Below are 14,100 nucleotides of genomic sequence, written 5' to 3' on the forward strand. Positions count from 1 at the left end.
CTTGAGTCTAGAGGTATGTGCTTTCAGGCTTTTGTATCTTCTCCTGATGGGAAGGAAGGGAAGAAAGAATATCCTGGTTGAGAGGGGTCTTTGATTATGTTGTCTGCTTTATCAAGGCAGTAAGAAGTGTATAATTAGAGAATAAGTGATAAAAAATGACTTGCCTGTTTACATTTTTCTCCAGCTTTATATCCATTGAAATCAGTAATTCATAAGACCATCAGACAAAGGAGCAGAATTAGGCTCTTTGGCCCATCGAGTCTGCTCCACTGTTTGATCACGGCCAATCCATTTCCCTCTCGATCCCATTCTCCTACCTTCTCCCCGTAACTTTTCATGCCCTGACTAAACAGACCCTATCAACCTTTACCTCAAATGCACCCAATGACCTGACCTCAACAGCCTCCTGTGGTAATGAATTCCATAGATTCATCACCTTCTGGCTAAAAAAATTCCTCCTCATCTCTGTTCTAAATAGCAATCCTCTCGTCTTTATGCCATCTAGTTCTAGAATTAATTTCACATTGCAGAATCAACTTTTGTTTTGTTGTCACGTTATGAGCAAAAAGCAGGAAAATTTCCTTTATTTCTCAGTTGTGGTGAAATCACATGCATAATCATGCAGGACATACCTATGGAAGTACCCAACAGGTCAGACAGTCTTGTGGAAAGAGGACAGAGCCAAAGACCATTTATCAGAAGGCTTTAATGGAAGGCTTTGACCTGAAATACTAACTCTGTTTCCCTTTGCACAGATGCTGTATGTCCTGCTGGGTGTTTCCAGCAGATTCTGTTGGCCCAATTTTGAGTATTTGCAGCTTTTGACTTCCATTTGATGGTTTGACTTAATGTTTATGATGTGGTTGGAGGTAGAATAGAAAAAAACCATACAACATTAAAAAGTTTTCAGAAACATCATGGATGACCTCACCTGGTCCCTCAATATTACCTGCCTGAATAAGAAGACACACCTCCACTTCCTGAGGAGACTTAGGCTAGCGAGGCTCCCGCCACCCCCAACTTAACTGGATTTTACAGGAGCACCATTGAAAACATACTGACAAGCTGCTTGAATGGGAGCAGCAGAGTATTGAACTGAAAGTCCCTATAAAGGACTGTGAGAACAGCCAAGAGGATCATAGGGGTCTCCCTACTATACAGAGGACATTTTTCAGGAGTGCTGCATGCACAGGGCCCTTAATATTATCAAGGATCCCACCCATCCATTTGGCTTCCTCTGTCCGGTCATTAGGCTTCTGAACTCCCTGCTGTATCACATTCGAAGTGTAACTGGATAATTTGTACTGTAGCCTACAATATTTAACTTATGCGCTTTACTTGATTTACTTAAGCATAATTCATTTGTAGATTTAATTCTTAGTTTCCCAAGTTATTGTGTGTTGTATGTGTGTTATGTGTACTACTGTGTTTTACATTTTGGTCTGGAGAAACGTCTCGTTGACAGTATACATGTATATAGTTAAATGACAATAAACTGGCTTGACTTGAGAAACAATGATATTTCCAAGTATGCAACAAATTAATTCATCTTTGCAATCACTATATTGGTTTGTCAAAATTTTACCCTAAATCTCTATTTGGTCCTGTCATTCATCTGCAGCCAAGTTGATAGGCAAGAAGTCTTCTGTATTTATACATGACATGTATTGAGCTCCATGTGCAATTTAAGTGTGGAATGAGCTTCCAGTAGAAATGGTAGAGGCAGGTTCGATATTGTCATTTAAAGTAAAATTGGATAGGTATATGGACAGGAAAGGCATGGAGGGTTATGGGCTGAGTGCAGGTTGGTGGGACTAGGTGAGAGTAAGTGTTTGGCATGGACTAGAAGGGCCGAAATGGCCTGTTTCCGTGCTGTAGTTGTTATATAGTTAAAGGGATGTCCCTCTATTCTGAGGTTGTGCCCTCTGATCCTTGATTCCCACACTGAAGGAAACATCCTCTCCACCTCCACTCTATCTTGGCCTTTCAATATTACCGTAAAACATAGGAGCAGTTAGGCTCTTCTGCCTGTCAAGTCTGCTCTGCCATTCCATCATGGCTGATTTATTATCCCTCTCAACCCATTCTTGAAGACTATAAGATAGGTTATATATTTGATAGGTTTCAACAAGATCTCCCTCATTCTTCTAAACTCCAGTGAATACAGACCCAGAGCCATCAAACACTCCTCATACGTTAAACCTTTCATTACTGGAATAATTCTCATGAACTTCCTTTGGACCCTCTCCAGTGCCTTAGATAAGAGGTCCAAAACTGCTCACAATACTCTGTGTGGTCTGACCAATGCCTTATAAAGCCTCAGCATTATTTTCTTGCTTTTCTATTCTAGTCCTTGTGAAGTGTATGCTAACATTGCATTTGCCATTTCTGTAAGAAATTGCTCATAAGAAGTGTTCCCCTCACCCAGCCCATCTACAGGAACCTGGTCAAAGACTTTCAGCTACTCTATCAAAGAAACACAAGCCCTTATGAATAGCTTCACATAATGATTACATTTAGTTGTTTGACAAGGGTTGATACTATTCAACTTGATGCTTTCAGGCTCGGTACTGACAGGAACTATTGTTGGAACTCTGCTGGGAAAAGTGCTGTACTTATGCTTCAGTCCAGATGACCAAATGATGGCTGCCTGTGCAGATAACAAAATCTATGTATTGAACTGTAAGGTAAGTGTAAACGACAGCATTGTTTGAACATTGCCTGATTTTCAAATTTGGAGATAAAAGCATAAGAAAAAACAAGAATAGGATATTAACTCCTCAAGAATTCTCTGCTGTTTAACAAGATCATCATAGAGTTAAACATAAGGTGGAAAATTGCTTCATCCATGTCAACAAAGGTATCCATCTGGGATTGTCCCACTTGCCCACATCCTTCCAGCACATTTCTTTGTATGTAGAACATAGTAGTATGGCACAGGAATAAGTCCTCTCGCCCAAGTACCAAATTAATTAAACCAGTAATTAAATGCCCAACTAAACTAATTCCTTCAGCCTTCTGCCACAGGACCCACGCCAGCAGGTTCAGGAACAGTTATTAATGTCAGGCTCTTGAACCAGAGGGGATAACTTCACTTACCCCAATACTGAACTGTTCTCACATCCTATGAACTAACTTTCAAGTACTCTTCAATTTGTTTTTTTTTGGGTTTCTTTTTTGGGAGGCGGGGTTTCTTTGTGTTTACTATGATTGCCCCAAAGGAAATGAAAGAGAAATTACTCCTTGTGTCCGTATTTCTCCATTCTTTGCCCATTCATATACTTGTCTAAGAGCTTCAAATTTGCCTCCATTATCACCCCTAGTAGCACATTCCAGACACTCACAACTCTGTATTAAAAGAAAACTTGAACTGCACATCTCCTTTGAATTTGAAAATATACAGTTTTCCTATCCAATCCATCTATTCCCTTAATTTCCTTAATGATACCAGTTGTCTCTGGATATTATGGGAATAAATCTCTGCTTTAAAAGCAGTCAATAACTCTTCATCCACAGCTTTTTGGGTTAGAGAATTCCAAAGATCCACTGTCTTCTGAGTGAAATCTTCTTATTTTGTTCTAAGATATCTGAACTCATTGTATGGTCCTTCATTGAAGATGCCTCATGTAGGGTGAACCAACTTTCTGGTGTTAATTTTTTTTGGGGAGAGATGAATGCAATTATCTCAAGCCTTTGAGAGCTAGTATATTATTAATTCTTTGAGCTAATTTGCATGGGCTGGTTGGCAGTGCACCTGCAGCAGGTGAAAATTGTCTGCAATCTGCTGGATGGGAGAAGTTGTTAAGGCAAGTAGTCTGCTAGCCAGCACCATTGGAATCTGCTAAGTAATGGAACTGAGTGGGGTGATTCTGTGAAAAAGCTTGGGAAAGTAAACTTGTGTTGCAAGAAGAACACATTCAAAATGGAAGGAGTGACAGAAACCACAGGACCCACACCAGCAGGTTCAGGAATGTCAGGTTCTTGAACAAGAGGGGATAATTTCACTTACCCCAATACTGAACTGTTCTCACATCCTATGAACTCACTTTCAAGTACTCTTCAATTTGTGTTTTTTTTTGGAGGTTTATTTTTTTTTGGGGGGGGGGTTTCTTTGTGTTTACTATGATTACCCCCAAGGAAATGAAAGAGAAATTACTCTGAACTTTGAAAATTCTGAAGGAACTCCGCAGGTCAGGATGTCTAAGACCCTTAATACAAATATGGGAAATTCAATGGATTTACTGGAACAGATTAATGTAAAAAGTTGAGAGCATTCTGTCACTAGGATGCTGGCTGCATGTCTCCAATTTATTAAGAGTTTTCTCTTAGAGCCGAAGAGCTCAGAAAATAAACTGAAATAAAGATGTTGATGCTGGAGAGAATGTCTTCTTTCTGATTGACCATATAGCTACCTAAAGCATTCTGTTGCACTAATTTAGATGTGTACAAGATGATAAGAGGCATGGTTTGAGTAGACAGAGGTGTACAGGATAATTAGAGTCACAGATCGAGTGGACAGAGGTGTACAAGATGATGAGAGTCACAGATCGAGTGGACAGAGGTGTACAGGATGAGAGTCACAGATCGAGTGGACAGAGGTGTACAGGATGAGAGTCACAGATCGAGTGGACAGAGGTGTACAGGATGAGAGTCACAGATCGAGTGGACAGAGGTGTAGAGGATGACAGTCACAGATCGAGTGGACAGAGGTGTACAGGATGAGAGTCACAGATCGAGTGGACAGGTGTACAGGATGAGAGTCACAGATCGAGTGGACAGAGGTGTACAAGATGATGAGAGTCAGATCGAGTGGACAGAGGTGTACAAGATGATGAGAGTCACAGATCGAGTGGACAGAGGTGTACAGGATGAGAGTCACAGATCGAGTGAACAGAGGTGTACAAGATGAGAGTCACAGATCGAGTGGACAGAGGTGTACAAGATGAGAGTCACAGATCGAGTGGACAGAGGTGTACAGGATGAGAGTCTCAGATCGAGTGGACAGAGGTGTACAAGATGAGAGTCACAGATCGAGTGGACAGAGGTGTACAAGATGAGTCACAGATCGAGTGGACAGAGGTGCACAGGATGAGAGTCACAGATCGAGTGGACAGAGGTGTACAAGATGAGAGTCACAGATCGAGTGGACAGAGGTGTACAGGATGAGAGTCACAGATCGAGTGGACAGAGGTGTACAAGATGAGAGTCACAGATCGAGTGGACAGAGGTGTACAGGATAAGAGGCATTGATCGTGTGGACAGCAGGGACTTTTCCCCAGGATGGAAATAAGGTGATAATCTTTAGGTGATTGAAGGAAAGTTTTAGGGTAAATGTCAGAGGTTAAGCTTTTTGTAGATAATCAAATACATATAAAAAGTGAACCATCTTGTTGTGAAGTTGTTCTAGTTATATGTTTGTATTTTATTTCCTTTTAGCAGGAGGATGTTTTGGCAGTCTTCAAAGCCCACCTTGGTGTGGTAACAGCTGCAGAGTTTTGTCCTTGGCAGCCAAACATACTTGTATCAATCTCTGAAGACAGGACCTTTAAGGTATGAAAGTTGCAGTTTTAAATAATCATTTACATAATAAAGGGGCTTAGCCAGAAACTTCCTTGCTTTATTCTTTTCCATAGATGCTGCCTGACCTCCTGAGATCTTCCAGTATTGAGTGTGTGTGTGTGTGTGTGGGATATTGGCTGATGTGTTATGATGTGCTATATTATATTAAAACAGGTGTAGATGGGTGTGTCCCCATGAAATCATTTAGAGTATACCCCAATCAGAAGCTCTGGATGAACCATGAAATCTGGAATTTGCTGAGGGCCAGATCAGAGGTCTGGAGATCAGGAATGCTACGAGGTGTTCTTGTACATCAGTCAATGAAAGCAAGCATGCAGGTACAGCAGGCAGAGAAGAAAGCTAATGGCATGCTGGCCTTTATAACAAGAGGAATTGAGTATAGGAGTAAAGAGGTCCTTCTGCAGCTGTACAGGTCCCTGGTGAGACCCCAACTGGAGTATTGCGTGCAGTTTTGGTCTCCAAATTTGAGGAAGGACATTCTTACTATTGAGGGAGTGCAGCATAGGTTCACAAGGTTAATTCCCAGAATGGCGGAACTGTCGTATGTTGAAAGATTGGAACGACTGGGCTTGTGTACATTGGAATTTAGAAGGATGAGAGGGGATCTGATTGAAACATAAGATTATTAAGGGATTGGACATGCTGGACGCAGGAAGCATGTTCCCGCTGATGGGTGAGTCCAGAACTAGAGGCCATAGTTTAAGAATAAGGGGTAGGCCATTTAGAACTGAGATGCGGAAAAACTTTTTCACCCAGAGAGTGGTGGATATGTGGAATGCTCTGCCCCAGAAGGCAGTGGAGGCCAAGTCTCTGGATGCATTCAAGAGAGAGATAGAGCTCTTATAGATAGCGGGGTCAAGGGATATGGAGAGAGGGCAGGAATGGGGTACTGATTGTGTATGATCAGCCATGATCACAATGAATGGCGGTGCTGGCTAGAAGGGCCAAATGGCCTACTCCTGCACCTACTGTCTATTGTCTATTGAGGTGCAGGTACGATCTCCAGAAAGCTATCTCATGGATGAAGTTGGGATTCTGGACTAGACTAGACTGGAATTAATGAGAAATGCTCAAAGGCTGTGGATTGTCCCCAGATGATCCTTTGGTTTCATATATGAAGATCACTTGCGGGTTGCCTTCAAGAGAGTGAAAACATCCTGTTTGGATGGAGTACCTGGCCGAGTGAAGACCTGTGCTGACTAACTGGCTAGTGTATTCACAAATATTTTCAACCTCTCAGTTTGGCAGTGTGTGGTACCCATCTGCTTCAAGCAGGCTTCAGTTGTACCGGTGCCCAAGAAGACTGTGGTAACCTGCCTCAATAATTGTTGCCCATTGGCATTTATATCCAACATTGATGAAGTGTTTTGAGAGGCTGGTGTTGAAACATATCAGCTTCTGTCTGAGTGATGACTTGGATCCACTTTAATTTGCCTACTGGAGCAACGGATCCACGGCAGATGCCATCTCATTGACTCTTCACACAACCCTAAAACATCTGGACAGCAAAGGTGCATACATCAGGATGCTCTTTATCGATTACAGTTCAGCATTTAATACCTTCATCCCTTCAAAACAAATCCGTAAACTCCCAAGACCTGGGCTTTAATATCCCCTTGTGCAATTCGATCCTGGATTTCTTCACTTGTTGACCCGGGTCAGTTCTGATGGGCAAAAACATCTCCACAGTCTCAATCAGCATAGGTGTGCCAGAGGGCTGTGTGCTTAGCCACACAGTCATAGGTGTGAAGCAAGTAGAACAGGGGGCTAAGTACAACTCCAACACTATATTCAAGTTTGCTGATGATGCCACTGATGTGGGCCGTATCAAGGGCGGTGATAAATCAGCTTACAAGAGTTAGGTTGAAAATTTGGCTGAGTGGTGTCATGACAGCAACCTCTCACTCAATAGTAGCAAGACCAAGGAACTGATTATAAACTTCAGGAGAGGAAAATCAGACGTCCATGAACCAGTAATCATAAGAGGATTAGAGGTGGAGAGGATTAGTAACTTTAAATTCCTACGTGTCAATTGTACTGGACCCATCATTAAATATTATTGCAAAGAAGGTAACCCATCCCTTCTACAATGTCCTCCATTTTTCGATCATTCATGCGCCTACCCAAGTGTTCCTTAAGTGTCCCTAATGTATCTGCTGTACCACCACCTCTGGCAAGTTGTTGCATGCATTCGTTCTCTACGTTTTGAACAAAACATTCCCCCCTTCCCCCAACCCCCGTAAAAATCTGCAGGGCTGTAGGGGCGTAAATTGGTTAGTTCTTGAAAGGAACTAAGGCAGCTACAATAGATGTAGACAGTTTTGCTCCTATGACTCTGTATTTCCTTCCTCTCAGACCTACTTGGGGGTCTTGACACTGGCTGAAATTAGTGTAGGTTCAGCAGATGAGTGGTGCTGGGAGGTGGTGATTGCTGCACAGGTTTTTCTTGTCTGAACTATGATGAGGAGCCCTGAAGAGAAATTTAGTTTGCTCATTTGACACTTTAGTTCTGTGAATGACTGATGAAAAGTGTGATAAAATTAAAGGCTTAAGAAAATTAATCATTGTGGCAGATAAATGTTTCAAAGTTTCCTTGTCTTAAATTTCTGTAATTGGATCACACATTATGGTGTGACATTTTAATTAGAGCCATTAGAGATATTTGTTAGGAACACTGCATTCCCAGGGCGAATTGTATTGTCAGCGAACCCTCCTATCAATCTAACAACCTCTTTGACTCCACCACCATTAGGCAGGAAGTACAATAGCTTGAGGACAAGAACTGTTAGGATGGGAAACAGCTTCTTCTCCCAGGCCTTGAGACTACTGAACTCCCTGCCGCCAGGTATCAATCTCATCATATGGTCTCATCACGTATGAAATGCCAGTAGTATTATACTTTGTACTTATTAGCTTGCACTGTATTTAATTTATTTGTTGTAATATTACTTTTATGTTAATTGTGTGAGTTTTATGTACTGTGCTGTGCACCTTGATCCGGAGGAACATTGTTTCTTTTGGCAGTAAACATGCTTAGAGTGGAATAACAATAAACTAAACTTGAACTTGAATTGTTAAAAAACCTACTGGCTGTCGAAGGAGTTGCAGTGTTTTTATAGTTGCTCCTACTCTACTTAATTTACTGTTTACAACTTGTTTTGAAAACTTAGTATTAAACACAAAATTGTTTTACGATGAGGGGAGCCAAAGCTACTAAAACAGAAGAGGACTCACCTATAACTTTGGAATCTATTATGGAGACACTTCAGAAGCATAAGAATGAACTTTTAGAGGAGTTGCAGCAGAAATTCCAGCAACTCAGCGCTGAATTTAAACGAATGGATGTAAAATTGGATTCTATTCAAAAACCTTTAAGTGAACATGATAAACGGATAAAAGAGAATGAAGACACTTTAATGATGTTGGATGTGAAGATTGATGACCTGGAAAAGATCTGTGATAAACAGTCAAAGGTTAATGAAAAATTAAGACAGAAGATTATTGACTTAGAAAATAGAAGCAGAAGAAATAATTTGTGAGTTCTGGGTTTTAAAGAGTTAATGGAAGACAATCAGCCTTTGGAATTTTTTGCAAACCTTTTGGCTAACTTATTTCCGAATATTTTAAAATCTCAACCTAAAATAGGCTGAGCTCAAAGATTGCCAGTACCAAGACCTCCTCCAGGAGAACGACTCCGTTCAGTGATAATTTGTCTTCACGACTTTCAAACAAAGGAACTTTTAATTCGTGAATCTCATCGGAAAGGTATGATTGATTATGAAGACCAGAAGATCAGAATTGTGGAGGATTTTTCACCCGAGGTGTTGAATGAATGCTTCAAGTTTAAAAAAGTTATGTTGGAATTGTATAATAAAGGTTTTAAACCCTCTCTTCATTACCCCGCTTGTCTTAGAATCATTTTGAAAAATGGCTCTCAGAAATGGTTCCACTCGACTCAAGAGGTGCAGGATTTTTAAATTTCTGAATCAGTATCAGAAGTTTAACTGTTCAATAATTCCCTACATAAATCTATGTTGCGTCTGCCTGATGGATCCTTTTTTTAGAATCAGCAGTCTAACTGTTCATTACTTTCTTTTATGAACAATTTTTTAAACTTTTGGTATACCTTGGTATCTGTTTCTTTTGTACTTTTATTTTCTTCGTTTAGAAAATTAAGGATTTAACATCAGTAAGTTTTCATTGAGTTAATACTTTCCAAGTTAATATGTTCTGAATTTTCTTAGTTTTTAGTATTTTGTACTATATTTTTTCATGAGGTTTTTTAAAGTAAGTTTAATTTTACTCTTTTTTGTTGTGTCTTGTTGGAATTCAGTTAACCTTGAAAATTGTTTGGAGCTGAGCCACTAGATTGTTTTGGGAAGGTAATGTTGGTAGGTTTAGCTGTCATCTGCCCTTTGGTCAACTTTCTCTCTTTGGGTGGGGTGTGGGTTTCTTTCAGCTGTTTGGTTCTCTTAGCTTCATTTGTTGCTTGGTTACTTTGTCTTAAAGCTCATTGTTTGGATTTAATGTACTTTCCAATAGTTTTTATTCTAACTGCTCTTTTAAGTAATATTTGAAATGGACCATACTATTAATTTACTTAGTTTTAATGTGAAAGGATTAAACCATTCTGTGAAACATAATAAAATATTTAATTATATTAAGAAATTGAATGTCTCAATTTTTTTACAAGAAGCTTGTGTTCGTAAATGTGTGTAAGTGTATGTCTTTTCAGCTGTTGGAAGGGCTTATTTTTTTATTCCTCCTTTCAGACTAAGGCCAGAGGAGTTTCGATTCTTATAGACAATTCAGTTTCTTTCGTTCAACATAATGTAGTGTCTGATACGAACAGACATTTTGTTATAGTGGCAAGGAAATTAGATAATAAATGAATGGTTTTTGCTAATTTGTATGCCCCGAATATAGATGATCCAGGTTTTTTTTCCAATGCTTTTTTTCACTTTTACTAGATTTAAGTCTGTATGCTCTGGTTTTAGGAGGAGACTTCAACTGTTTAGACCCTGTTTTAGATCGCTCATTTTTTAAATGATTGACTTTTTAGTAGATCTGCCTCCTTTATCCAATCTTTTCTAATGAAATGTGACAATGTTGATATATGGCACTTTTTGTATCCAACAGATAAAAGAATATTCATTTTTTTCTCAGGTTTATCATTTATATTCCAGGATTGATTATTTTTTGTTGATAGTCAATTCATTCCATTGGCTCGATCCTGTGAATATAAAGAAATTGCTTTTTCAGATCATGCTCCTGTGTTTTTATCTTTAAATCTTCTGGGTGTCTCCCAAACAAACAGATTTTGGCGTTTTAATCCAACTCTGTTATCTGATAAGTATTTTTTAAAGTTTTTGGGGAGACAAATTACTCTTTTTTTTAAGATAATATGCTAGAGAATATTAAGAGAATAAGACTTCTAGTCTTATTTTATGGGATGCTTTTAAGGCTTATATTAGAGGACAAATTATTTATTTTACTGCAAGTGTTAAGGAAAAAGCTAATAAGGGGAGAATTGAATTAGCTAATCAGTTGAAACAATTAGACCAAAAATATGCTTTGGCTCCAGATCCTGTTTTATATAAAAGACATGTTGAAATTAAAACTTAATACGATCTGCTTTTAACTTACCCAATTGAAGCTTAACTTTTAAAAGATAAAGGTCAGTTTTATGTTCATGGAGATAAAACGGATAAACTATTGGCTAACCAATTAAAGACCTTTATAGGCAAATGCCAAATTAAAAAAAATTTGAAAAGCTAATGGTGATAAAACATCTGATTATTTAGAAATAAAGGATACTTTTAGAGAATTCTATTCTAAACTTTATAGTTCTGATCCTCCTAAAGATAATACTGTAATGAATAATTTCTTAGATCGATTAAACATTCCTACGCTTTCTGATGATAATCAAAAATTGCTGGATCAACCCATTTCTTATGAAGAAATTGTCGAGGTTGTTCACTCTTTGCACTCGGGGAAGGCTCCGGATCCTGATAGATTTTCTGGAGAGTTTTATAAAGTTTTTTCCTCTTTGCTTGTACCTCACTTATATTCAGTCCTTTCACACTCTATTAAATTAGGTAGGTTGCCACAATCTTTTTATGAAGCCTCTATTTTGCTTATTCTTAAAAAGAATAATGATCCAACTGAATGTTCTTCTTATAGACCAATTTCCTTAATGTTGATACTAAAATTTTAATCTAAACTTTTGGCTTGTAGGATTGAAAATATTTTGCCATCTATTATTTCTGATGACCAGACTGGACTTATCAAAAATTGATACTCCCACTTTAATATTTTTTGCTTATTGAATGTTATTTATTCTCCTTCTAAAGAGATATTGGAATGTGTGATATCCTTAGATGCTGAGAAAGTCTCCAATTAGGTTGAATGGAATTATTTATTTAAAACTTAAGAAAAAATTTAACTTTGGGCCCTATTTTCTTCAATGGATTAAATTACTTTAAATTAAACCTATCTCCCTCCACTCAGGTTCTTATTAACTCTCAGAATTATAAACCTTTTAAACTTCATTGTAGAACTTGACAAGGTTGTCCTTTGAGTCCTTTGCTTTTTGATTTGGTCTTAGAACCTTTAGATATTGATTTCTGGAAATCTAATAATAGTACTGGTATTTTAAGGAGGGGTATTACCCACAAAGTTTCACTTTATGCTGATGACCTTTTGCTCTACATTTCTAATGTGGAGCTGTCTTTACCTTCTGTACTTTCTTTACTCTCCTGCTTTAGTCAGTTTCAGGATATAAACTTTCAGGATATAAGAGTGAACTGTTTCCTTTGAATAATTTGGTATTAGTTAATACTAACCTTTTAAAATTGTAAGAAATCAATTTACTTATTTAGGCGTAACAATTGCTAGGAATTATAAATTCCTTTTTAAAGAATTTTTTTTTACACTTTTGAATTATGTTAAGAAGGCACTATCAAATTGGTCACCCCTCTCTTTATCATTGATTGGCTGAATTAATTCTAATAAATGAATATTTTGCCTAAATGTTTATATTTATTTCAGGCCGCACCTGTTTTTATTCCTAAATCCTATTTTGATTCTCTGGATTCTGTTTTATCTTATATATGGAAAAATAAAATTTCTCGATTACATAAAGTTCATCTTCAAAAGACTAAAAAGAATGGAGGTTTAGCCTTACCCAATTTTAGGTTTTATTACTGGGCAATCAATGTATGGAATCTTAGGTTTTGGCTATATTGTATTAATCGAGAGGACTGTCCGGTCTGGGTTTCTTTAGAAACTGATTCTGTTAATTAATTTTCTATCATTTCTCTTCTTGGATCCTCAATTCCTTTATCTTTAAGTAATTTAACTGATAATTTTGTAGTTAACCGCACTTTGAGGATTTGAGTACAATTTAGAAAATATTTTGGTTTATTGAGTTTTTCGCTTTCAAGTCCAATCTTTTCTAACTACTTTTTTAAACCTTCTATGACTGATGTAGTTTTCAAAGAGTGGAGTATACTGTTTATTAAATATTTTCAGGATTTGTTTGTTGGAGATAGTGTCTCTTCATTTGAACAATTGTCAGCTAAGTATAGCTTACACAAAATGCTCTTTTCTCGATATTTACAGATTAGAGACTTTTTGCGTTCTCAAGTACATACACTTCCTAAAAGTCCAGATAAGAATTTACTTGATACAATTTTTAATTTGAAATCCTTCCATAATGGATCTATATCCAATATTTATGGTATGTTGTTGGGAATGAGAAATATTTCTTTAGACAAAATTAAAAATCTCTGGGAACAAGATTTACAGATTCCAATTTCTGAGGATACTTGGAATTAATTTTTTTAATTGGTTAATACTTCATCATTACGTGCCTGCCATTCCCTTTTACAATTGAAAGTGGTTCATTGGACCCACATGACTAAAGTTAAGCTGTCTCATCTTTATTCTGATCTATCTCCCTGTTGTGATAGATGTAACAATGGAGAAGCTTCGCTAATTCATATGTTTTGGACTTGTCCGAGTCTTGAAAAATATTGGAAGGAAGTATTCCAAACTTTTTCGGAGCTTTTAAAAGTAAATTTTAAACCTAATCCTTTTACTGCCTTATTTGGTATTGTTGGAGGAATTGATATTATTTTGAAGACACGTGATTTGCACATTTTGGCTTTTATTTCTCTTATAGCCAGGAGGACATTGTTGCTTAAGTGGAAGGATGCCACTCTGCCTACTCATACTCATTGGTTAAATGATGTTATGTCATGTTTAAATTTAGAGAAGATTTGCTGTTCAATTTCTGAACCTAGACAACATTTTTTTTTAACATTGTGGGGACCTTTTTGAATTATTTTCAAAATCTTTGATTTGCTTTTAAGCACAGATGTTGGCTAATAATATGTTTTACTATATGATAAGAGTTTTTTCCTTTTTTTTGAACCAAGCAGCTGTTTTTTTTCTGGTAGTGGGTTTAGATTTTTTTTGTGTAATAAAATTATCTCTTTTAAATATTATGTTTAAATT

At 37.6% G+C, this 14,100-nt stretch overlaps 1 protein-coding gene across 7 annotated transcripts in view; it reads left to right on the forward strand.

Annotated features, from left to right (window-relative positions):
* wdr27 (WD repeat domain 27) overlaps positions 1-14,100 on the forward strand; it is a 575,048-nt gene that overhangs the window by 4,796 nt on the left and 556,152 nt on the right. For all 7 annotated transcript variants that reach the window (XM_059986745.1, XM_059986748.1, XM_059986747.1 and 4 more), the window contains exons 4-5: positions 2,563-2,687; positions 5,437-5,550. In XM_059986745.1, coding sequence (XP_059842728.1) covers positions 2,563-2,687; positions 5,437-5,550 — 239 coding nt within the window. The remainder of the gene's footprint in view (positions 1-2,562; positions 2,688-5,436; positions 5,551-14,100) is intronic.

Source organism: Hypanus sabinus, chromosome 12 (assembly GCF_030144855.1).
Source record: "Hypanus sabinus isolate sHypSab1 chromosome 12, sHypSab1.hap1, whole genome shotgun sequence".
Lineage (NCBI taxonomy): Eukaryota > Metazoa > Chordata > Chondrichthyes > Myliobatiformes > Dasyatidae > Hypanus > Hypanus sabinus.